At 42.8% G+C, this 23,361-nt stretch overlaps 3 protein-coding genes across 4 annotated transcripts; 2 read left to right on the top strand and 1 right to left on the bottom strand.

Annotated features, from left to right (window-relative positions):
• Positions 1-880: 880 nt before the first annotated feature.
• LOC136441559 (uncharacterized) lies at positions 881-10,758 on the bottom strand. Of its 2 annotated transcripts, XM_066437908.1 has the most exons (7): positions 10,731-10,758; positions 6,352-6,550; positions 4,633-5,370; positions 4,233-4,321; positions 2,535-2,735; positions 1,949-2,018; positions 881-1,609 (listed from the first exon to the last, which is right to left on the bottom strand). In XM_066437908.1, the coding sequence occupies exons 2-7, from the start codon at positions 6,496-6,498 to the stop codon at positions 1,454-1,456; spliced, it is 1,401 nt and encodes a 466-aa protein (XP_066294005.1). In that variant the 5' UTR covers positions 6,499-6,550; positions 10,731-10,758; the 3' UTR covers positions 881-1,453. The 2 variants fall into 2 exon arrangements, with proteins under 2 accessions (XP_066294005.1, XP_066294006.1); XM_066437909.1 differs by lacking the exons at positions 6,352-6,550; positions 10,731-10,758 and adding an exon at positions 6,129-6,195.
• A 230-nt stretch (positions 10,759-10,988) lies between these two features.
• On the top strand, positions 10,989-15,242 carry LOC136441648 (zinc finger protein 665-like). Its single transcript, XM_066438065.1, has 2 exons — positions 10,989-11,103; positions 11,916-15,242. The coding sequence occupies exon 2, from the start codon at positions 11,927-11,929 to the stop codon at positions 14,333-14,335; it is 2,409 nt and encodes an 802-aa protein (XP_066294162.1). The 5' UTR covers positions 10,989-11,103; positions 11,916-11,926; the 3' UTR covers positions 14,336-15,242.
• Positions 15,243-17,257: 2,015 nt separating this feature from the next.
• On the top strand, positions 17,258-20,750 carry LOC136441861 (zinc finger protein 84-like). The gene is made up of 2 exons (XM_066438395.1): positions 17,258-17,384; positions 18,490-20,750. Exon 2 carries the CDS (start codon positions 18,502-18,504, stop codon positions 20,092-20,094), a length of 1,593 nt encoding a protein of 530 aa, XP_066294492.1. The 5' UTR covers positions 17,258-17,384; positions 18,490-18,501; the 3' UTR covers positions 20,095-20,750.
• The last annotated feature ends 2,611 nt before the right edge of the window (positions 20,751-23,361 follow it).

Here is a 23,361-nt window from a genome sequence, read left to right as displayed (position 1 = left end):
GCTGGCATAGTTTGAGCGTAGGGGCCTCCTACGCTGTGATTAGGACCCCTATGCTGTGATTTGGACCCCAATGCAATTTAGGCCCTTATTATAAACTTATCTTTCAACCAGCGTGGGGTGTTCCTTTTGGATGATAGCCCTGTGAGTGTGACCCGTCAAAAACCTTTAAAAAGGTAACATTTGGTTCTAGAATAGAATAAGGCTGTAACATAGGGAAAACTTTAAACACAGGAAATACTGTCTCTGGGTTATGAATTTTAAGATTTTCTGGGGAGGATCCTGGACCACCTACATGTACTGTGATCATGTCTTTGGCAGTCTGCATACAACGTGTGCAACTCAAAGTTGGCTTTCTGTACCTGACCCCAATGCTGTGACATGAATCTGGTGAAAACATTCCCGAACTGTTTTCTGTTTAACCTTCTCCCTGTTGACTAACTCCATAATCAGTATAAAGTTGGTGCCAAATGGCTACCTTAGAAAATAGAAGGCTGGAGGTTTCTTTATAATTCGACTGTCTGACACTGCCAGACTGCCTGTATTCCATACAAAAGTATTTTGGTGTGATCCTGAAAGATTATGGCATTTGGTGATGTAGAAAAATGTTTTTCTTGTGTGAATTTGTGCATATTTTTTTGGGGGGGTTCCCCTTACATAAGTCTAGTACTACATGTAGTAGTGTGCAAGTCTACTTGGGATAGTTCCTGTGTATATTTACGGTTGTTACCCTGTTTCAATACTTCACATCTGAGTCACCTCATACGATAGCCAAAAGCAGAGCTGCATACATTTTGTATATGTACATGTACAGTACTATGATTGGCAAGTCTCACAAGCACTGCAAGCAGCAAAAAAGCTCCCTAGTAAATCAGCAGTGAACTGCAGGTCATACTTTGTTATAGATATTCATGTACACTTCAAGTACATCTATGCACTTCAATTCTTCTTCCACTTGGACACTGGAAGACTGAAAAACATGAGTCTAATTTACCTCAAAGACAAATTTCTCAACTGAAATTAGGGCAAAAATAAAGATACCATTATACAGAGAAGATTGTTTCAGTGTCCCAAAAATTAATTTCAAGCCCTGTTCTAGCATCTTTCCAACCTAAATCAGAACAGTTTTATGTGGGCAATGTTCTGATAACCCAGTAGACCTGTCCGGATGTCCTAGCATCTTTCCCAACATAAATCCGACTTGTTTATCTTATATGGACAATGTTCTGACAAGTCAGTAGACCTGTCCAGCTGCTTTCGGCACCTTCGGCGCTGTGAGAGACAGCGAGGTGCCATGCTGCACCTAAATATTTGTGTACCGATTTGTGTGAATTCTTTTCATCTAAAACTTAATTCAGCAACAACCTGACATGTAACACTTGATGCTGATTCAATTTTTCAAACTCCCACAGTCTTCCCAAACCTAAATCTGATCAGTTTTAAATGTTCTGATGACTCAGTAGACCTGTCCGTCTGCTTTCGGCACCTTCGGCGCGGTGAGAGAGAGCGAGGTCGGTTCCATGCTAAGTGTGGCGGCCGGTCGGACCCGCTGGCCGGCGATTCGCTCCCAAAGGCTCATCACGCGCCGGTACTTTCCCGGGTCCGGCATCATCTGGGAATAAAGGAAGGAATGATTGAAAGAATGGATATTATAGATTACGTGAACAAAGTGGAAAAAAACATGATTGAAGGATTTTTGATGAAGGGTGGGAGAGGGTGGGAACAAGAGTGAATGAGGGGAGTGAGAGGTGGGTAAGACTGAGTGAGTGAATGAATGAATGAAGTAAATGGGTCCACCTGTCTGGTATGTATGGAATGAAGGAAGGAGTGAGTGAGTGAGTGAGTGAGTGAGTGAGTGAGTGAGTGAGTGAGTGAGTGAGTGAAGAAAAGATAACAATCTAGTAAACTGAGCCTTCAATCACCCTGAGTGGTTTTTATTTGAGACACCAACCTTGGAGCAGTGGTGTCTGGTAATGTGTCCATCTGGCCCCACGGTAAACACAGAGAACGCATCGATCGACCTGGAACACAAACAGTTCACTTCTATGATCTGCATCAGGAATTTTGCATGCAAAAATCACAGGACTTGGTACAGAATTTCAGAGATCAGTCATATCTAAACAGACCTAAAAATTCCAGGTGCGTATTGCTGGCCAAGTATGCATACTAGTACCAATTAAAGCAATTTGTCTGACATGCTTCACTAACAAGTTTCTTGACATTAAATATTTCTTCACCCTCCTCAGCAGGCCCGACTCGCTTGGTACATTACCTCCCGCATCGGCCCTGCTATTCCAAGCCGGTATTCTGGCTTCTGGCAACGTCACCACCAAAACTGCTTTCAGCTAATCAGAGGCTCAAGACATTTCCTTGTTCTTTTATCAACAAACACAATCATACTCTTTTTTCTTTTCTTTTTTGAACACCTAGAAATCTAGATCTAAACCAAGAAACCTTCTCAAGAGAAGTCTTCTTGCCTGAAAACATTCCATATCATCTAAAGACATCCCCTCTCACCTCAAGACATCCCCTCTCACCTGTAGAGTCCTGACTTGTCCTTCCTCCAGAACCTGAGCATCAGCAGGTGCAGGGGCAGGCCGTGGACGCGCCAGCGGGCCTGGACCGTGCCGTCCTGCACCTCGTGGGTCAGCTTCAGCACGTCCAGCCGCACGTCCGCGTAGAACAGCCACGCCGCCATTCTCAGTATCGTCAGGATTGCCTGGTACGTCGTGCGCCCTCTGGGAAGTGGGAAATCAGAGGGATACTTAATAGTAAACCTTTATGCTATTGCTTCAGCCGCACGTCTGCGTAGAACAGCCAGGCCGTCATTCTCAGTACCGTCAGGATTGCCTGGTACGTCGGGCGGCCTCTGGGAAATGGGAAATCAAAGGGATACTTAGATAACCTTTAAGCTATTGCTCCAGCCACACGTCCGTGTAGTACAGCCATGCCACCATCCTCAGTACCGTCAGGATTGCCTGGTACGTCGGGCGCCCTCTGGGAAATGAGAAATCAAAGGGATACTTAATAGTGAACCTTTAAGCTATTGCTTCAGCCGCACGTCCGCGTAGTACATGTACAGCCACGCAGCCATCCTCAGTACCGTCAGGATTGCCTGGTACGTCATGCGCCCTCTGGGAAATGGGAAATCAAAGGGATACTTAGATAACCTTTATGCTATTGCTCCAGCCGGAAGTCCGCGTAGTACATGTACAGTCATGCCACCATCCTCCGTACCGTCAGGATTGCCTGGTACGTCATGCGCCCTCTGGGAAATGGGAAATCAAAGGGAAACTTAGATAACCTTTATGCTATTGCTCCAGCCGGAAGTCCGCGTAGTACATGTACAGTCATGCCACCATCCTCCGTACCGTCAGGATTGCCTGGTACGTCATGCGCCCTCTGGGAAATGGGAAATCAAAGGGAAACTTAGATAACCTTTATGCTATTGCTCCAGCCGCACGTCTGCATAGTACAGCCATGGTGTCATCCTCAGCACCGTCAGGATCGCCTGGCATGTCAGGCGCCCTCTATAACATGCCGAATAAAAGGGAACTTATACTTAGATAACCATGCTGTTGGTTTGACTGTCATGCATTATACTCCACTAGTAGCAGGCTCTCTTATATTACACTTTTTGCTGATGACTTCTTTTTGTGCTGGGTTGTTTGTGCAGCCAGGCCGTAACCGTTGGCTGCACATATTACAAACGACCCAGTACAAAAAGAAATCATCATCAAAAGCCAAAAAAAGGCCCAGAGAGCCTGCTATGTAAGCTAACATTGTACATTGTAAGATCTAGCCTGTATAACTTCAGAATTGACAGGTTTTTGTAACTGCAGGATTTTACTAGGGTTAAAATAAACCAACAGAGGCCATACATAGGCTGTAGCATACATGTAACATATACATTTGTTTCTATATCTCCCTCAGCATTTCATGTAAGTAGTGAATTCTTTACATTTACAGGTACAAACATGTGTACATGTCTATATGTATTTGGCAATTGTATACATGTACTTCACTTTTCTGTTCTACAAAACTCTAAAGGCAAGCACAGGATACAAAATACAACTTTCAATTCTTATGATAAACTTCTGTTCACATAATTTATTATGATTAAATGAAAATGAGCATTGCTGTCTGGTGCTCCACAATATATTTGTGCTGTTGGAATTTCAGGAAAGTTTAGCAAGTAAACCCCAATGTAATTGTTCAGACAAGGTGAAGCTTACTTTGTGGTCATACTGAGGAAGTCGTTGATGAACACCACGTCAGGATGGTACATCCCGTAGTCATGGTTACCATGGAAGAACCGGGGCATCTGGGGGGAGGGGGGAGAAGAACATGTCACATACAAGTTATGATATTGCTAATCTTTTTTCTTTAATAATGATATATGTACCACCAACTTGCAATTTGGCAAGCTACACGTAGAAATAGTGATAAACAATATAGGACTTATGTATCAAATATTGTATAGAAAACATAAATTCTGTCGGTTTTTTGGGAGATGACTTGAAAAGTTGACAACTACAACCTTATTCTTTTTCACTACCTATCCTGTTTGTTTACTCCAACCACAAAAGTGGTGAATCGCAATAAAGAAACAATTAGTAAACACCTCCAGCGTACCTGTTCCCCCAGCTTGGCTCGCACCTCTGCTAACTTTTCCTCCGTCACTCTGTTATCTGACGGTCGCGTGACCTTCTTGTCGGAGGTCATCTGAAGTTTATGTTTCTTCACCTGTTTTTTAACATCCACAGACATCATGACGTCCATGTCTCCTATAACTTCTACATTTTCAGATTTAGCAGCTTTGTCCTGTTTCCATGGTAACAGCTGTTGTGATGGCAACATGGTCACTTTTTGTACCTCTCTAGCGATTACATTGTCCTTAAAAATGTCCTCAAATTGAGCAAGAAGACTAGAAATTGTCTCATTCACGATATCCGAGTCAAAATATCCCTTTTCCATGTCTGACTCTTTCTCTGACTTGTGTTTTCTTCCATTTGTTGATGAAAGAAAAGGTTCCTCCACAGCGTGTAGCCCTTTCTTTAAGACATGTTGTTCTCCATCTGCCGGCTTCCCAGGGCTGAGAAAGATGAAGGGCTGCAGAAGGGTCCCATCCGGCAAGACCATCAGCGACGTCGGACTGTGTTCTTTAGCCACAGACCTCCATCTGTGAGACTTTCTGCCATCATTTCCCGCGTACTCGAAGTCGAGATTCCGATTTTCGCGCACGAGCGTTCCGAGGCGGGTACAGGTGACTTGTTGGGACCCGCACGGTGGGAGGGGGTACGCCAATCTGCCACTGGTGCATTGTGGGTGTCTCAACGCACTGCCACTGCTGCCACATGCCTGTTTGCCAACCTGTCAGGAAAATGTGTAGAAAAAAAATCACCTGCTTTATTCATTAACAAGCATCACTTAAGCTATCTACATGCCAGAAATCATTACGATCCATCAACACCTTCTTACTACTAGTATTCTCTTTGAAAGTCAACCCCTGCAGTCCCCCAAAAGCTGCTAGGGGGCCGGATACCAAAACCACTATCCAAAGAGCTACCTACATGTACCAGTCCACTCAAAAATTATGACCATAATTTTTTGCAACATGCGATATAAAAACTAGAAGTTCTATTGCAGTACCATAGAAAGCCACTAGGAGGCCAATTATCAAACTTGATCTTAATTTTCTGGACCCCTACCCATGCACCAAATACCATAAAAAGATCCATCAATTGCAACAACGTCTTAAGTTATGCTGTGTACAAAACAAAAACACAGCTAAATTATTTAATTAAGACATTTAAAATGTATGTCCTATATATCTGCATGTCTAAAGTTCTGATATACTTATAGGGATAGTTAAAACACGCACAAATAGAAGTCTTATAAATCCCATGACCTTAACGCTCACCTCTCTTAAGGTCAACATCTGTGTTTGTTTAGGGAATTCTGGCGCTAGTTTTACTCTAGCTGTTTATTTATTCTTGACGGTATACAAGCGTGACAGCACAGAAAATTCAACTTTGTAACCATACAAACTGACTACAGCGTACATAAAACGTCGGTTCAGTCCTACATGTCCGTTACATCAGCCGGTTACATGTATGTTTAGAACTGACCTTCATCCAGTCACCTGTTACGAACACGACCCCTCCCACCCAGCCTAAACTTTCTCATCTTCATATTGGCTTTTCCTGAAGCAGGGCTAACCTTTACGATACGCCCGTTCAAATTGTATACAGAAGACGTCGATATACATCAACAAAACCCGGCAATCCTACAGAACGTCCACATATTTGGGGTGTTTTGCAGTTCACAGGTTATGATGTATTTTTTGCCCACCTCCGTTCCGGAAAGTTCGCCAGTACAGGACGGTGCCTCGGAGATTCCGGCTTCCTGCGAGCCGAAATGCCGCCCGACGCGGCACGAGCTTGTCCTCGGCACGATACTGCTGCAAGTCGGCTTCAGGAACCGCAGTTGGAAAGCCATCGCGGCCGCAAAAACTAAGTTTTCGTCGGCTAGCAAATGCAACAATCGCTTGGTATGTTACGCGCCGATTTGAGGCACAAGACATGGTCACGTAAAAACTCGATAGTCCTCGAACAAAAGGCCAAATCATGCATATAAATGTGTCCTCGTAATGTCAAGACGTTCCTCAAGCCCCTGCAATAAAGCGGGGTATCTAAACTTCTCCAAGAAGCAAGATTTCTCGAGTTAAAGATGACCCATTTTCCAAGGTTTTCCCTATGGTTTAAGTATTACACTCCGGACCAAGAACGCACCATATGGGGGTTTCGCGGCATGTGGTTTGAGGGCGACACTCCACTGTTTCCGGGTCACACTCAGCGTGACGCAGAATACTGGCAAGACAAAGCAAAAGAAATGTTTCGTGTTGATTCTGATGACAGTTGACTGTGTTCGGGCGGGAAGCGCGCAAGGAGGCGGCCCAGTACACGTTTTAAAGTAACGATGGCATTGTATATAATGTTCTGGCACACTTTCTAGTTATACTGTTAAAACTTGTGGCTTTTATACCCTCCGAATCATAACTTAAAACCGTTCCGTTGACATCGTTAAGATTGCATTATCAAACGGGTTATACCCGCCAACTTAAGACAGGTTTGATACTGTTCTTTAGCAAAACTTCGTAAGTGTTCTATAACATACTTAAAATACTTTTCCGTTTCACGTCTGTACCTATATGGGTGTACACACGCCCTTTAGAAGGCAAGGTTGAAATTGGGTCAATGGAATGACCCAATTCTAAAAGGAAAACTTTCCGTCCTACGTCCATATGGGTGTACACACGCCCTTAAGCCGGCGTCAATATTCATGCGAGCGTCGGCCGAATTCGTAGATCGCCCAAAGCTCGCCGAATTTCAAAATCGCCCGAGCATATTTGGATCAATTTGATTTCTAAAAATCGACCGAAGCCCGCGTAATCGACAGGACGTCGACCGTCCTTCGGCCGAAAATACCCATTTGGAGCTCGCCGACACGTCGGCCGAGCTTAATTCTTGATTTGTGACGGGGGTTTAAGATGGCAAGGTTAAATTGCGTCAATAGAACGAGGGCATTGGATATAATGTCCTAACACACTTTCTAGTTTACACTGTTTTCAGCTCTTATACCCTGAAAATCATAGCTAAGAGCGTTCCTTAAGAACGTTTAGAATTGCGGGTTCGGGTTCTATCCGCTAACTTAAGACGGGAAACTCTTGTTTGGAAAAGTTTGTAAGTTCTATTCCATACGTGTGAGTTTTCATTGTTAGGAACTTACGGTCGTACACTATAAGGACGGAATGTTTTTTGCACTCTTAGTGGCTTTTGTGTAATTTATACCCATATAACCTACTTTCCAAGCAGAGGTCATGGGGGAAGATTGACTTTTTTTATCATATGCCTCGTTGGTTATACACCCACTTAGGACGGACAATTCTTTTATGTCCGAACTGTTGCGATCCTTTGAAGCGGTTTCAACTTTGCACTCTTAAGGGATTGTTTATATACACTGGTCCAATTTCAACCGTGCATTCTAAAGGGCGTGTTCATACCCCTACAGGCACGGACGTAGGACGGAAAAGTTTTCATTTTAGAATTGGGTCATTCCATTAACCCAATTTCAACCTTGCCTTCTCAAGGGCGTGTGTACACCAATATAAGCACGGACGTCAAACGGAAAGTCTTTTATTTAAGAATTGGGTCATTCCATGGACCCAATGTCAACCTTGGCTTCTCAAGGGCGTGTGTACACCCATATAGGTACAGACGTCAAACGGAAAAGTCTTTGTTTATAGAATTGGGTCATTCCATAGACCCATTTTCAACCTTGCCTTCTCAAGGGCGTGTGTACACCCATAAAGGTACGGACGTCAAACTTAAAAGTACTTCATTTCAGAATTGGGTCATTCCATAGACCCATTTTCAACCTTGCCTTCTCAAGGGCGTGTGTACACCCATATAGGCACGGATGTAGGACGGAAAAGTTTTAATTTTAGAATTGGATCATTCCATTGACCTAATGTCAACCTTGGCTTCTGAAGGCCGTGTGTACACCCATATAGGCACGGACGTCAAACTTAAAAGTACTTCATTTTGGAATTGGTTCATTCCATAGACCCAATGTCAACTTTGGCTTCTCAATGTCGTGTATACACCCATATAGGCACAGACGTCAAACGGAATGTTTTCATTTTAGAATTGGGTCATTCCATTGACCCAATGTCAACCTTGGCTTCTCAAGGGCGTGTGTACACCAACATAGGCACGGGCGTAGGACGGAAAAGTTTTCATTATAGAATTGGGTCATTCCATTGACCAAATGTCAACCTTGCCTTTTCAAGGCCGTGTGTACACCCATATAGGTACGGACGTCAAACGGAAAAGTTTTCATTTTAGAATTGGGTCATTCCATTGACCCAATGTCAACCTTGGCTTCTCAAGGGCGTGTGTACACCCATATAGGCACGGACGTAGGACGGAAAAGTTTAAGTTTTAGAGTTGGGTCATTCCATTGACTCAATTTCAACCTTGCCTTCTCAAGTGTGTGTGTACACCAACATAGGCACGGCGTAGGACAGAAAAGTCTTTGATTATAGAATTGGGTCATTCCATTGACCCAATTTCAACCTGGCCCTCTCAAGGGCGTGTGTACACCAACATAGGGACGGACGTAGGAAGGAAAAGTTTTCATTATAGAATTTTGGGTCATTCCATTGACCCAATTTCAACCTTGTCTTCTCAAGGGCGTGTGTACACTCATATAGGCACGGACGTCAATCGGAAAAGTTTTCATTTTAGAACTGGGTCATTCCATTGACCCAATTTCAACCTTGGCTTGTCAAGGGCGTGTGTACACCCATATAGACACGGACGTCAAATGGAGAAGTACTTCATTTTAGAATTGGGTCATTCCATTGACCCAATTTCAAACTTGGCTTCTCAAGGGCGTGTGTACACCAACATAAGCACGGCGTAGGACAGAAAAGTCTTTGATTTTAGAATTGGTTCATTCCATGGACCTAATTTCAACTTTGGCTTCTCAATGTAGTGTGTACAACCATATAGGTACGGACGTCAAACGGAATGTTTTCATTTTAGAATTGGGTCATTCCATTGACCCAATTTCAACCTTGCCCTCTCGAGGGCGTGTGTACACCCATATAGTCACGGACTCAAACGGAAAAGTTTTTCTTTTTTTGAATTGGGTCATTCCATTGACCCAATGTCAACCTTGCCTTCTCAAGGGCGTGCGTACACTCATATAGGCACGGACGTAGGACGGAAAAGTTTTGATTTTAGAATTGGGTCATTCCATTGACCCAATGTCAACCTTGGCTTCTCAAGGGCGTGTGTGCACCCATATAGGCACGGGCGTCAAATGGAAAAGTTTCTTTTTAGAATTGGGTCATTCCATTGACCCAATGTCAACCTTGGCTTCTCAAGGTCGTGTGTACACCCATATAGGCACGGGTGTCAAACGTAAAAGTTTTCATTTTAGAATTGGGTCATTCCATAGACCCAATTTCAACCTTGCTTTTTCAAGGGCGTGTGTACACCCATATAGGCACGGACGTCAAACGGAAAATTCTTTCATTTTAGAATTGGGTCTGCTTTCATGAAGGTTGCCTCCAGAGTGCCGAAGCCACCGTCTTCTTTGGGCTTCTCCAACTTTTCCCGGAACTCAGCCCCCTATGTCTCAACTGCTTCTGAGCATATACGTACAAGCTTACCGCAGCGAGCACAGACACTTAAGGTGACGTATGCCCGGTAGGTGTCGTCGGTTCCGTACTGGGCGCCCAGTAAGGAGCCGGTTACATTTGTTTATTTGCACTGCATGACAAATTCTAAAATAAGAAAAGTATTCTAACATATCTTTGGATAGAACGTGAAGATTGACCACACTTCGGTGTTCGGCCGCAAGCCCTTCTGCTACGACCCGGAAGTAAATTACGCCTGATAATGCTGAAACGGTAGCACGGAAACCCCCATGCAGTGCGAAATCTACGACAGAATTTAACACAAGAAGGCTCATTTGGGGCTAACTTTGAGTGTGCAAATCTCGTTCGAAAATTATATTTGGATCTCCAAGTGTATCGCAGGAGCTTAGACAAGCTTCTTGACATTACAGGGACACATTTATATGCATGATTTGGCCTTTCGTGCGAGATCTATTGAGTTTTTACGTGACCATGTCTTGTGCCTCAAATCGGCGCGTAACAGGTATTATTAGCCCGCCATCTTGGAACGGTCCAAGTACCGTCACAGTTATAGGTAGGGATTCTCAGTTAAAAATATTATTCGTTTTTGTAGCAACTCTAATATGCCCGAAAGTACTAGTAAAAAGGAACAAAATTTATTCATGTGATTTCTGAATAAAATGATTTTACCCGCCGTAAATGGTTGAAAGGATTGATTTCAAAGCTGATCAAGAAGCGACCCCTAGTACAATTTGTTATAATTGCACGCTCTAACCTTTGACCTTATGTGTTCTTGCAGCCATCTTGATTTGAGAAATTCTTTTTTCGCAAACTAAAACCAAGATTTTCAACGTACTTCAGCAAAGTGTCTACTTGGAAATATAACAGGTCACCAGGTAAGTTCTTGAGATACTACCAACACTCACGGTTTCGTGCTAGCACATCAATAAGTTAAAATCTGGGGGATGTTTTGGAAAATGGAAAATAACTTGGTTCGGAAGAGGGAGGGGGGCGTAAAAGTTACTTCATATACATGTATGCACAAAATATTAAGATGTAATACAAGTACAGAATATGTAGGACACTTCTTGTAAGTGCTGGAAGGGTTTAGCAAAACACACGTTAGTTATTTTGATTTTGAACTTTTGTGAACTTATGATAAATCAAATTCAAAGTTGTTGTTTTTTCCAATCAAAAGAAACGGGAAATAAGGCAGATTTGATTTCAGATTAATAATATTATTGATTAGTATGATTTCTTCACAGTCTGATGGTCCCATGATTCTGACTGCATTCCTCCTTTTCCACCAGACCTTGTCAATTACACCATTATATTTGACAAACAAATGATGGATAATTGATGATTTTATTCAGTAAGAAGCTCGCGGATAATGAAAGAAAGCCATTGGAATCCAAATAACATTTCTAGAATAATTGGAATGGGTTGGAAAGATACATGTATGGTAGCAATGACAGCTGATAGGTACAAAAATACCGGCCTGGAAGACCAGACCCTGTGAGTCGACATGTGCAGGACTTGCTGTACCCGCGATACCCCACCACGGGTAAATTTAAAGTTTTGGCGCGCACGCGTGCAGTGGGGGATCTTGGGTAGCATGTACTACGCGCGCCGAATTACAGGGTCTGGTCTCCCAGGGTAGTATAAAAAGTACTTGCAGACCATCTTCTAATTTTTCCTGTTCCCTCAGTCTGTAGAACGATGGAGGAGCCAGACAGTATTTTCCCTGTTGCCGTGGTGTTCCTGCCGACTGAACATCCTGAGATAAACAGTGGAGGTGACCAGACAACAGACGCAGGAAGGCAACAGGAAGAGAAAAGGGAGAGTCCATACATGTATGACTATCAGGAAACCCACTGTGAAGGCACTACTCAGTCTGGTTATAGGATAAACAGCACAGAAAACCAGACAACAGACACAGGAAGGCAGGAGGACAAGGAAGAGGAGAGTCCATGTGAGGAGACCCACAGTGAAGGCTCTACCCAGGCTTGCCACCTTTGTGAGGAATGCGGATACAGCACGAGTTGTCTGGAAAACTTCTCTGTACACTTGAGAAAACATACAGACAAAAACCCTAATAGCTGTGACATGTCTGAGAGTCCACATGATGAGGAGATGCTTGGTGTAGGCTCTACCACGGCCTCAGTGCAACAACATGTTCCTACAGATCAGGTGGGCAAGACTATGCTAGAACTCATGGATGCACAGCCCTCGGGTGATTCGACTGGAAAAGTCTACAAGTGTTCTCGGTGTTGCTTTACATCCACCTACATGGGCATCATTACAGAGCATGTTAGAGTGTGCACTGGGGAAAAACCCTACAAATGTTTTTTGTGCGACACTCGTTTTGCCTGTAAAAAGAATTTAGACAAACACATGACAACTCACTCTACTGACAAACCCAACATTTCACAACCTATGACAGATCATTCAGGTGAAAATACAGGCTACAAACCTTTCATATACTCATGTGGACAGTGCGACTTCAGGTGTGACTATAAATCCCAGCTATCCACACATATTCAAACACACACAGCTGAAAAACCCTACAAATGTGACCAATGTAACTCTTGTTTTATCTGTAAAAGCGATTTAGACAGACACATCAAAACTCTTCACTCTGGTGCCAAACTATACAGCTTCAATTTTTACAAGTGCGAGGTTTGCAGCTTTTCCACATTGTCAGAACAGGATTTACATCAGCATGTTCTCAAACACATGGACTTCAAACCTTACGTCTACTCATGTGAACACTGCGACTTCAAGTGTGACTATAAGTCCCAGCTATCCACGCATATGATGACGCACACAGTTGATAGTTTCCCCTACAAGTGTGATCATTGCGGTTATGCTTCAGCTAAGAAATACGTCTTGGACAAACACATGCTGAAACACACAGAGCCCTATGTGTGTTGGTGTGGCTTCAGAACAGCAGACAGCTCTCAGTTACTTAAGCACAGGACAACGCACACCGGAGAACTAGTTTACTACAACTGTGAGGAGTGTGATTTTTCTACATCGTGTAAAGACATTTTGGAGCAACACAAGGCAACACACACCGTTGGGAAACATCAGAGTGACATTCCTGTCGAAGACAGCTTGGAAGACCAGAGCGACACACACACGGATAAGAAAGACTATCACATGTGTGGGGAGTGCGGGTTCTTGACTCAAGACAGACAGACTCTATCTCTTCATCTTAGTGAGCACACGAGCGTAAGGCCCGACATCTCGGACCACACTTACGCCGCCCTCCCACCTTCTGCACTGAACAAGCATGAGCGAGATGCACATTCTAGTGTTGAGCGAGGACTCGGTTCTAGTGTTGAGAAACCCTACACGTGTGAAGACTGTGGATTCACAGCCAATGATAGGCATAAACTTGCTATCCATAGGAGAAGACACACGGGTGAGAAACCCTACCTGTGTGATGTATGCGGGCACAGGTGTGCACACAAATCCACCCTAACTCATCATATGAGGCAACATACCGGTGAAAAACCATATAAGTGTGACCAGTGTGACTACTCTGCTGCACACAAAAACTGTTTAGACCTGCACATGGCTAAACACACAGGTCACAAACCCTACAAGTGTAATGAGTGTGGATTCAGGACAGCGAATAACAAAAGCCTGACCGTACACATGAGAAGACACACGGGTGAGAAACCCTACCATTGTGACTACTGCGACTTTTCCGCTGCACGGAAACACACCATCGACCTTCACATCGCCACCCACAATCCGGCCAAGTACTACGAGTGTGACAAATGCGAGATGAGGACGGTCAGTAAACAGTATCTGAAGCGCCACATGGCAAAACATCAAGAGAATCCATATTACAAGTGGAACCCAAGTTGTTACAGCAGGGGGAACCGAAATAACAGGTCGAAAACATTCCAGAAGAAGAGTGATGATGAGGATACTAGTAGTAGTAGTAGTAGTGAGGATGAGGACATTGAAAATTATAGTGATCTTGATGACAATAAGCAGGAGGAGGAAGAAGTATATCTAGAGGAGGATAATGAAGATGAAATTGATCATGACCATGATGGTGACTTGTATGACTTCTATGGTACACAGGAAATTAAGGTAGAGAATGTCAAGTGACAAATGTTTATACACTCTGGTATGAAACCAGTGCATGTATTCATGAGTAATGTGATGAAGGCTTTTCGTAGTAAACAGTATGTTTCAAGAGATTGTTGCAGTTACTTGAGTTAGGAATTGATTATTGAATGTAACCTTCTGAAAGGGATAATGTGAAAAATGGGTATCACAAATACAATATGTACATGTATATGTTCTTTAGACATGATATTCTTCCCATGACTTCGTAAACCACACCTGAAAATCATTTTCTTATGGTTTGAAAATAATGACATTCTGCTCCAAGTTTATCTATCAATTTCAGTAGCATCTGGGGACTTGCGTAATCTGACAGCCCCTATCGCTTTTGTACATGATTAACAGTCTGTTATCACATGTGATTGTATGAATATATATAACATGTAACATTACCATCATCTGACTTTGTCTTGTGTTATTTACCGCAAAACGACATACAAAAAATACTCAGCTTTTTTCACAGTTAGCTACCAAGAAATCATGTACAGTAAATGTTCACCTTGAAGTGAACTGACATATATGTTTGCATTCAAACCAAATAGGCTCATTGATTGATAGTTATAAATTTGTGCCATTTTCAATCCTGATTTGTTGTCTTCTCTTTTGTTGCCCTTGTTACATGTTGGCATACGTGGTGGTCGTCCATTTCTAAACCTGTCGGGGGATTACAGAAAATGATAAGATAAAAAATAGATAAGATTTTGGCCAATTTTGAGTCTAATCTATTGCCATTCCTGAAAAGAGGTAAAGCAGTCATCCTCGATTTGAAGTGAAGCATATTGCTTTTCAAAGTAGCGAGTAGTAGACACCTGTAATCAAGGAGGTTATATTGCTGTAATCATTGTATCTTGTCTGAACTAATTTTAAGATTTGAATGCTGGTGTACCAATAGTGAGAATGAATGTGACGTCATACTGCTGTTCGTCCGCGTTGTTCATATTCTCCAAGCAGAGGTTTCGGTCGAGTAGGGTAGGAGTGTCCGGGATTTTTTACCAGGGAAACAGACGTCAAAAATCCTGGACACTCCTACCCTACTCGACTGAAACATCTGCTTGGAGAATATGCAAGTCTACGAAAACCACGCCTTCCGCACTGGTATTCCAGTGCTGAATCAACGGACGAATCGGCCTCAGCACTGGTTTTCCAGTGCTGACGAAAGTTCAGCACTCGTTTTCCAGTGCTGAAGAAAGTTCAGCACTCGTTTTCCAGTGCTGAAGAAAGTTCAGCACTCGTTTTCCAGTGCTGAATCGCTGTTTTCCAGTGCTGAGTTTCTTTCAGCACTCGTTTTCCAGTGCTGAAACTTGTCTCAGTACTCGTTTTCCAGTGCTGAATGGAGTTCGGCACTCGGTTACCAGTGCTGAATGGAGTTCGGCACTCGGTTACCAGTGCTGAATGCGCGACAGAGCGGCGGTGCCAGGTCACGGGTCATGTCAAAGGTCATTCAGCACTGGTAACCAGTGCTGAAACCGCCGTCAGCACTGGTAACCGAGTGCTGATGTACAAAAGCCACGCTTTCCGCACTGGATTTACCAGTGCTCGGGGACAATTCAGCACTGGAAAACGAGTGCTGAAAAATGCCCAGCACTGGAAAACGAGTGCTGAAAAAAACTCAGCACTGGAAAACGAGTGCTAAAAAAAACTCAGCACTAGAAAACGAGTGCTGAAGTGTGTATTCAGCACTGGAACGTTTTTCTTACCAGTGCTGAGAGAAGTATTAGTCGTAAGAAGTGCCGCATGGTCACTTGAACTTACTTACTTTGTGATTCATTTAGAATAAACAATGACCAACTTTATTCCGACACAATTTTGTCATTTTGTTCATTGTGTAATTGTATAGTAGATATAGGTATGAGGGATGTGTTATAAATAAACAACTTTATTTCTTTCTTTCTGGTCATAAGTTGTATCTTTGTTTCGTGATTGTGATGTGCGATACAGCTCTTTTGGGAGAGATTTGGGTGGTCCTGAAAAGGGCCGGTGGTTCTGATATTCTACTCGAAGAGCCGACGCTGAATCTCAAGAAAGATTAGATCTGTCATGGCTGTTGGTGCGTCGGATGGTGCTTGATAGCCCTCGATGTGATGGGTTGCGATCTCCTGATGATTTATCTGGACACTGACATACGTTCAGCAGTTTATTTGTGATTTTGTACACGATGTATCATCTGGACACTGACATAAGTAGTTTCAATCAAGTATTTTTTCGGTGAATAGCCCGGAAAAATACTATGTTTTAAAATCGCAAGTAAGTCACCGCCGTAACGTATCTCAGCACTAGTTTTCCAGAGCGGAATATTTGTCAGCACTCGGTTTCAAGCCGAAGCTTGTCTCAGCACTCGGTTTCCAGTGCTGACGTCGAGTTCTCCAGTGCTGAACTCCACTCAGCACTGGTTTTCCAGTGCGGAACTAAACTCAGCACTGGTTTTCCAGTGCTGAACTAAACTCAGCACTGGTTTTCTAGTGCTGAACTAAACTCAGCACTGGTTTTCCAGTGCTGAAGCCACTTTCAGCACTGGAACCGAGTGCTGAAAAAGGAGAGCGTGGTTTTCGTAGTTTTGCGGAGAATATGGTCATACGTGGTTTAATCAAGGAGGTACATAAAACCTCCTTGGTTCAATTGAGTTTGAGTCGAAAATTGCACATGTGTGGGCTATTTTGTGGGCTTCTTTTGCTTACAGTCTAACTTATACAGTCTTCTGCTTACAGTCTTTAGGGCTGATGTGAATTAGGATTTTACCATGGTCAATACTGACCGACGGAGGCCATTTAAATATAGTCTTATACATTAGCCCTATCTATAGGGCGGGGCAATTGAATCGATCCGAGCTTGTTTACATTAACAAAGCCGGAGGCTATTGACAGGACTTGGAACTGGGTTGTCAGGCACAGTTAATCTGTGAGGTGACCTCTGACCTTTTATTCAATTTGACCGCCATTTTGACTTTTGTTTGGAGCATCTTCTTTCTCGATTTTACCCTGATTTGGCAGGCTTCTCCGTCTCGTATTAGTCCGGAAACCTCATAAACAAACAGGTAAGATATTTTTCTACGGTCAAAGTTTGCTTTAGAGTGGTATGTCACAGCTACCGTTGTATTTTGGTGAGAAGCCACTGCACACCCAAATTTTATGGGGAGGGGGGCTGAATAGAAAATATTATATTTACTACTTCATGACATCATTTTCCCGTCACAAATTAGTCACAAAACAGAGTTGTAAGACCTCTTCCTACTGTCGAAGTTTATTATAGAGTTGTACGTACTTTAAAACTAGGTTTGTATTTTGGTGAGAAGCCACACAACGTAAATTATTTATGGAGGCGAGCATGCATATGAATGCCGTAAGTTTATCATAAGGGTACTTACTGAAATAAACACACTCCTTGAGGCACAACAGCAAAATATGCTAGCAGCTGTAGAACCATTGCTGATCAAAAGTCTGATAGATATATCTGTTGTTCTTGTCCCTGTTTTGTGTCTATTTCTTCACTAGATGTGGTCACAAGGTGCTGTATAAAACTATAATATTGATGGCTGCTTCTTCAGTTCTTGGGTGTCATGCTATGTCTGTTGCTTTACATCTGGTGCTCTGCTCATGCATATTTTGAATGTGTTTATTTAATAGAATCTAATACACCTTGTTAAATCTTGCTGTGGCTTCTACATATATCTGTAATTACACAAGCAGTAAATATGACTACTACTAGTAAGTGATGATAAAGTGTTGTTAACTTGTTGTTGTTGTCTCTATTACACCGCTGTCTTCTTACTCATGTGCTACATTTTATCTGATAAACTTGTGAACCGGAGAGGACACTGTTCACAGCTAAAATTACCATGGCCATTTCTCAGTAAAGAAACATTCATTCAAAACTGATGTGCGATAGTTTCACAATTGTGAGTGTAAATAAAGTGTGCCATAGACAAATAAAATAAGAAGAGGGAGGGTGGGAGGGTAAAATTCTCAGTAAAAAAACATTCATTCAAAACTGATGTGCGACAGTTTCACAATTGTGAGTGTTAATAAAGTATGCCATAGACAAATAAAATAAGAAGGGGGAGGGTGGGAGGGTAAAAAAGAAGACAGTAGATTAGAAAAAACTGTTTTTTCATTATATCAATTATTTTCTGCCTTCCTCAGACGGGTGTAGAAATGGACGAGCTAAGACGCTGGCTTCCCGTTGGAGAATCACGTCCTGGAAACCAGAATAACAGCAGAGAGGACCAGACAAGAGACATGTGTGGGTACAAGGAAGTCAAAAGCACAGGCCTGTCTGCTAATGTTGGAAAACATACAAGTACTAGTGAGAAACCCCTCAAATGTGACCAGTGTGGCTATTCTGCAGCAAAGAAATCTGCTCTAGACCTGCACATGTTGGAACACAGGGGTCAGGAACCTAGCATGTGCAGGGAGTGTGGGTACAGGACGGCCTATAAAAAGGACCTAGCCGTACACATGAGGACGCATACAGGAGAAAAACCCTACAAGTGTGACCAGTGCGACTACTCTTCAGCTCAAAAATCTGGTTTAGACCGACACGTCATGACACAACACACGGATGAGAAGCTCTACATGTGCGAGGAGTGCGAATACAGGACTGGTGATAGGTCTACTCTTGCCACACACAGGAAAAAACATACAGGTGAGAAGCCTCACAAGTGTAACGAATGTGACTATGCAACTCTATGGAAAAATGCTCTGGACATGCACATGGCCAGACACACTGGGGAGAAACCGTACATGTGTGAAAAATGTGGATACAGGACGGCGTATCCCTCTAACCTGTCTGTGCACATGAGAAAACATACAGGTGAAATGCCCCACAAATGTAGCCTGTGTGACTATGCTACGGCACGGAAAGACTATCTGGTCCTACACATAAGGAAACACACTGGCGAGAAACCTTTCCTGTGTGAGAAGTGTGGATACATGACAGCTGACAAAACTTGCCTCACCCAGCATGTTAAAACTCACACTGGTGAGAAACCCTACAAATGTGACCAGTGCGACTATTCTTCTGCACAGAAAGGCCACTTAGATCGACACATGGCTAAACACACCGGTGAGAAACCCCACGTGTGTTGGGAGTGCGGATTCAGGACTGCCGATAAGTCTTCCCTACCCAAACACATGAGAACCCACACAGGAGAAAAACCCTACAAATGTGACCAGTGTGACTATTCCGCTACACAGAAAAACCAATTAAACCGACACATGGCCAAACACACTGGTGAGAAACCTTACGCATGTGGAGACTGTGACTATAGGACAGCTGACAAGTCCAACCTAGCTCGCCATGTGAAACACCACATGGCTGAAAAACCATTCAAATGTGACCAGTGCGACTATTCTACTGTGCGACAGAAAACTTTCGAAATACACATGGCTAGACACACTGGAGAGAAACCTTATAAGTGTGAGGAGTGTGGATTCAGGATGGCTGACGGGTCTTCCCTAGTCAAACACATGAGAACCCACACAGGAGAAAAACCCTACAAGTGTAACCAGTGTGACTATGCTGCTACACAGAAAAGCCAATTAAACCGACACATGGTCCAACACACTGGTGAGAAACCTTACGCATGTGGAGAGTGCAACCACAGGACAGCTGACAAGTCTGGCCTAGCTCAACATCTGAAACAACATATGCATGGAAAAGCTTTCAAGTGTGACCATTGCAGCTATTCCACTGCACGGAAAAAAATACTAATCCGACACATGGCTACGAAACACACACTAAAGTAACAGGCTCAGTGGAAGTGTGAATGAACAAAATTAGAAACTGCCCTGTGCCACCTACTTTGAAAATATCCAGCCAAACATGTCTCCATCACTTTGACGGCAGCAATGCTTTATTCAAGGTCATCAAATGGTGTCGAATGGTGGAGGGCAGGAAGTAGCTACCTAACTGTACTTTGCCATGTGACTCGTGAGATACTTTGTACACATGTATATAGAGCTGTGTACTGGTACACTGTACCGATACAGTACCGGGTACAATCAATTAGGTACAGGTCCAAAATACCTGACCCTGCTGTATCGGTACTGGACCTGACTCAGGGGATGGCCACTTTGACAGATAAGATTACTATGAAATTACCGTGGCAGTGCTCTAAAGCACAAAAAACACTGCATGGCTGCAGTCAAATTTTCATCTGTGTTTTCATAAAAATAATACCTAGCACAATCAAATATTATGTTTTTACCAGTTCAAACATGCATTTGTGCTTATTGAAAATCTAGCATTTTCCGAACAAGTAGTATAGGTACAGGTTCAGGTCCGGACCTGTACCTTAACCCGTGTACCTGTACCTAAAATTTGTTTAGGTACACAGCTCTACATGTATATGTATTTTCCTGCTAATCTTTGATGTGAATAAAGGTTTTACCACAGTTGCAAATACCTGTTTTTGAACATGTGAAAGGTGTGTAATTTGATATACTAGTAGTGTTTAAAAATATTGTTGCCTTGGGCTAAGAAAGGCTTAAGGATTATTATTAGTTGAATTTTGATGTAAAATTATCTCATTATGAATTTAAACTGCAGCTCCAAACATCAACCATTAGATAACTTCTATACAGCAGTATAGGCAACACCATTGCCGTCCAGATCTTACCACAGAGGATTTTAAATTGATGTCAGTTTATTCTTACCCAAAGTAAGTGCCCCCCCCCCCACACACACTTCTTTAAAGTCTGACGGTTATGAATAAAAGAGCCATCAGCCAGTCTAACCCAAAGGTCGAAGGTTAGGTCAGGTTAGGTTGATTAAAGATATAGCCATATTTCAGTCCAATAGGGAGAGAGAGTGCCAACGTATGAAAGTTCTAAATCTAATTTGCAAAACCTATATCTGTGGTAGTTTGATATGGTAGCAAGATTTAGTAGCAAGACAAGGAAATACAGTTTGGACAGATACATCAGATGTCTGGTTCCTTCACTCTGTATCCTATCTGACCTCCCTTCACTCTACGACGGATAATTACAGCCTCACATAGCGAGATTGGATATAACACAAGAAATACAAAAAGGCTGAAAGAACTCCTGGTGCAGTACCAAGGTGGCCTCCCAAAATCGACCTTGAATTTTGGCTTCCCAACACCCGCCCACATACCAAATATCATCGAAATCCATCCAGAGGTTCTTGAGTTATGCTGACTAGAGTAGTGCGGAAACACAGACAGACAGACAGACACACCCAAAACTATATCTCCGTTTTTCATGGAGATAATAACCGTTTACGACGAAAAGAAGTAGCTGGCAGACAATTTAAGACATATTTGCAGCGACACATGCCAATCTTGAATATTTAAGACTTCTCCGCGAGTTGTGCTTCTTGAAAGACATTCCGGGGAAATTTTCAGGATTACCTCCGCTGTGTTTACGCACGTTGGAGCCGGCTCCAGACGATTGAGTGATTAACTTCGTACATATTCAATATTTGTGTTGTACAGCATGTAACGTCTACTTTAACATACTCTATCTTAAAACATCTCCAACGCAACACCCCTCTGTAAAATGCACTCCTTTGTATCTAAAATGTTAATACAGGGGATGGTGCTGCAGTAGAGATCTCTCAAACACAATGTTTTTCAAAGTGGCAGCCTCGCTTAGCAAGCTTGAATATTTAAGGCTTCTCTGTGAGTTGTGCTTCTTCAAAGACATTCCGGGGGAATTCTCAAGATTGCCTCCGCTGTGTTGACTCACGTTGCGGCCGGCTCCAGACGATTGTGATTAACTTCGTACATATTCAATAGTCGTGTAACACAATATGTAACGATCTACTAACATAAAGCATCCAAAAGACCTTCAATTCAACACCCCTCAGTAAAATGAACTCCTGCATATCTAAACTGTACGTACGCGCGTGTGCGTGTGTGTGTGTGTGCGCGCGCGCAACAGTATAGAGATCTTTCAAACACTGTTTGTTTGTTTGTTTATTTTGAAACACCTGGGTAGCCTATTCAGTGCCAATACACTGGTTTTCCAAAGTGGCGAATATATCCAACCCGATGGATAAATATCAATGGAGGTAACGTGACTCATTTAGTTTGGTTATTTCTCCTTCTATTAGAGAATTTAACTTCCCTTTACCTGATGAGCAGGGGGGTCCCTGTGGTGTAGTGATCTGCGATTCTGTTACTTACTACCTCTGGTTTAAATTAATTGGAACCAGAAGGCCCGAGTTCAACTCCTGGGTAGGACACCTCTGGACAAGAGGTGCATTGAGTCATACCAAAGACTTTATAAAAATGGACATACTTATGAAACAGTATGGAAGTTAAACACACTCCACTACCAGTGGACTAGCCCCCTGCTGCAGCGATTGCACCACAGTGTGGCCCAGGGCTATGAAACGGATTTATTAAAACAACTTATAGAGTGGAGTCTTTACACATAATTATTATAAATGGTCTCACGAAAACACATAGAAGGGCAAAAGTTATCGTATGGGCCGTGTCCGTTCTTTCTGCTTATATCGGTTACTGTAAGAGCGCTGATTCGCGATTCTTGAGTAAGTTGAAAATCGCGAATCCCCCCCCCCTCCCAAATAAACGTGTGCCGCCCGGGAGCTTACGAAATTACAAAAGAATAACAAAAAAAGGCTTTCCTTTGCTCTATGGTCATATTTATACTAAGTATATATGTACTTCCATTTATCTTGGTTAGCATAGTATAAACTCTGTTTCGATTCTATTCATTTACAGTATATTTCAAATAGAATATATTTTATGTAGAGAAAGCTAATATTTAAGTAAATCCTAGACCTCATGTCTGAATAAGTTATCTTGATAGAAATATCTATCCGTTCAGCAACCTTTCGTCTGATTGGTCCACCGTTTCTTCAAGGACAAGTTATTTTTGTGCATAATGTAAGCTGTTCAGTACCCTGCCGAGGGAAATATTAGATGCTGCGACGTGTTCCTGTGAGCGGGCTGCTCATTCGGGAATTCCAGTTCATCGAATTCGGTTTATCGGAGCTGGGCAAGATGCTCGGAATAAGCGGATGAT

The sequence above is a fragment of the Branchiostoma lanceolatum genome, chromosome 9 (genome assembly GCF_035083965.1).
Source record: "Branchiostoma lanceolatum isolate klBraLanc5 chromosome 9, klBraLanc5.hap2, whole genome shotgun sequence".
NCBI lineage: Eukaryota > Metazoa > Chordata > Leptocardii > Amphioxiformes > Branchiostomatidae > Branchiostoma > Branchiostoma lanceolatum.
Note: the sequence above shows the minus strand (reverse complement) of the source record. Positions and strands in the feature narration are given on the sequence as shown.

Excerpts from the sequence above, each read along its gene's own strand:
- LOC136441559 (XM_066437908.1), bottom strand. The coding sequence starts at position 6,498 with ATGGCTTTCCAACTGCGGTTCCTGAAGCCGACTTGCAGCAGTATCGTG. Across the intron at positions 5,371-6,351 it reads GCGAACTTTCCGGAACGGAG|GTTGGCAAACAGGCATGTGG; the intron begins GTGGGCAAAAAA and ends TTTTCCTGACAG. Across the intron at positions 2,736-4,232 it reads TTCCTCAGTATGACCACAAA|AGGGCGCACGACGTACCAGG; the intron begins GTAAGCTTCACC and ends CCCACTTCCCAG.
- LOC136441648 (XM_066438065.1), top strand. The coding sequence starts at position 11,927 with ATGGAGGAGCCAGACAGTATTTTCCCTGTTGCCGTGGTGTTCCTGCCG.
- LOC136441861 (XM_066438395.1), top strand. The coding sequence starts at position 18,502 with ATGGACGAGCTAAGACGCTGGCTTCCCGTTGGAGAATCACGTCCTGGA.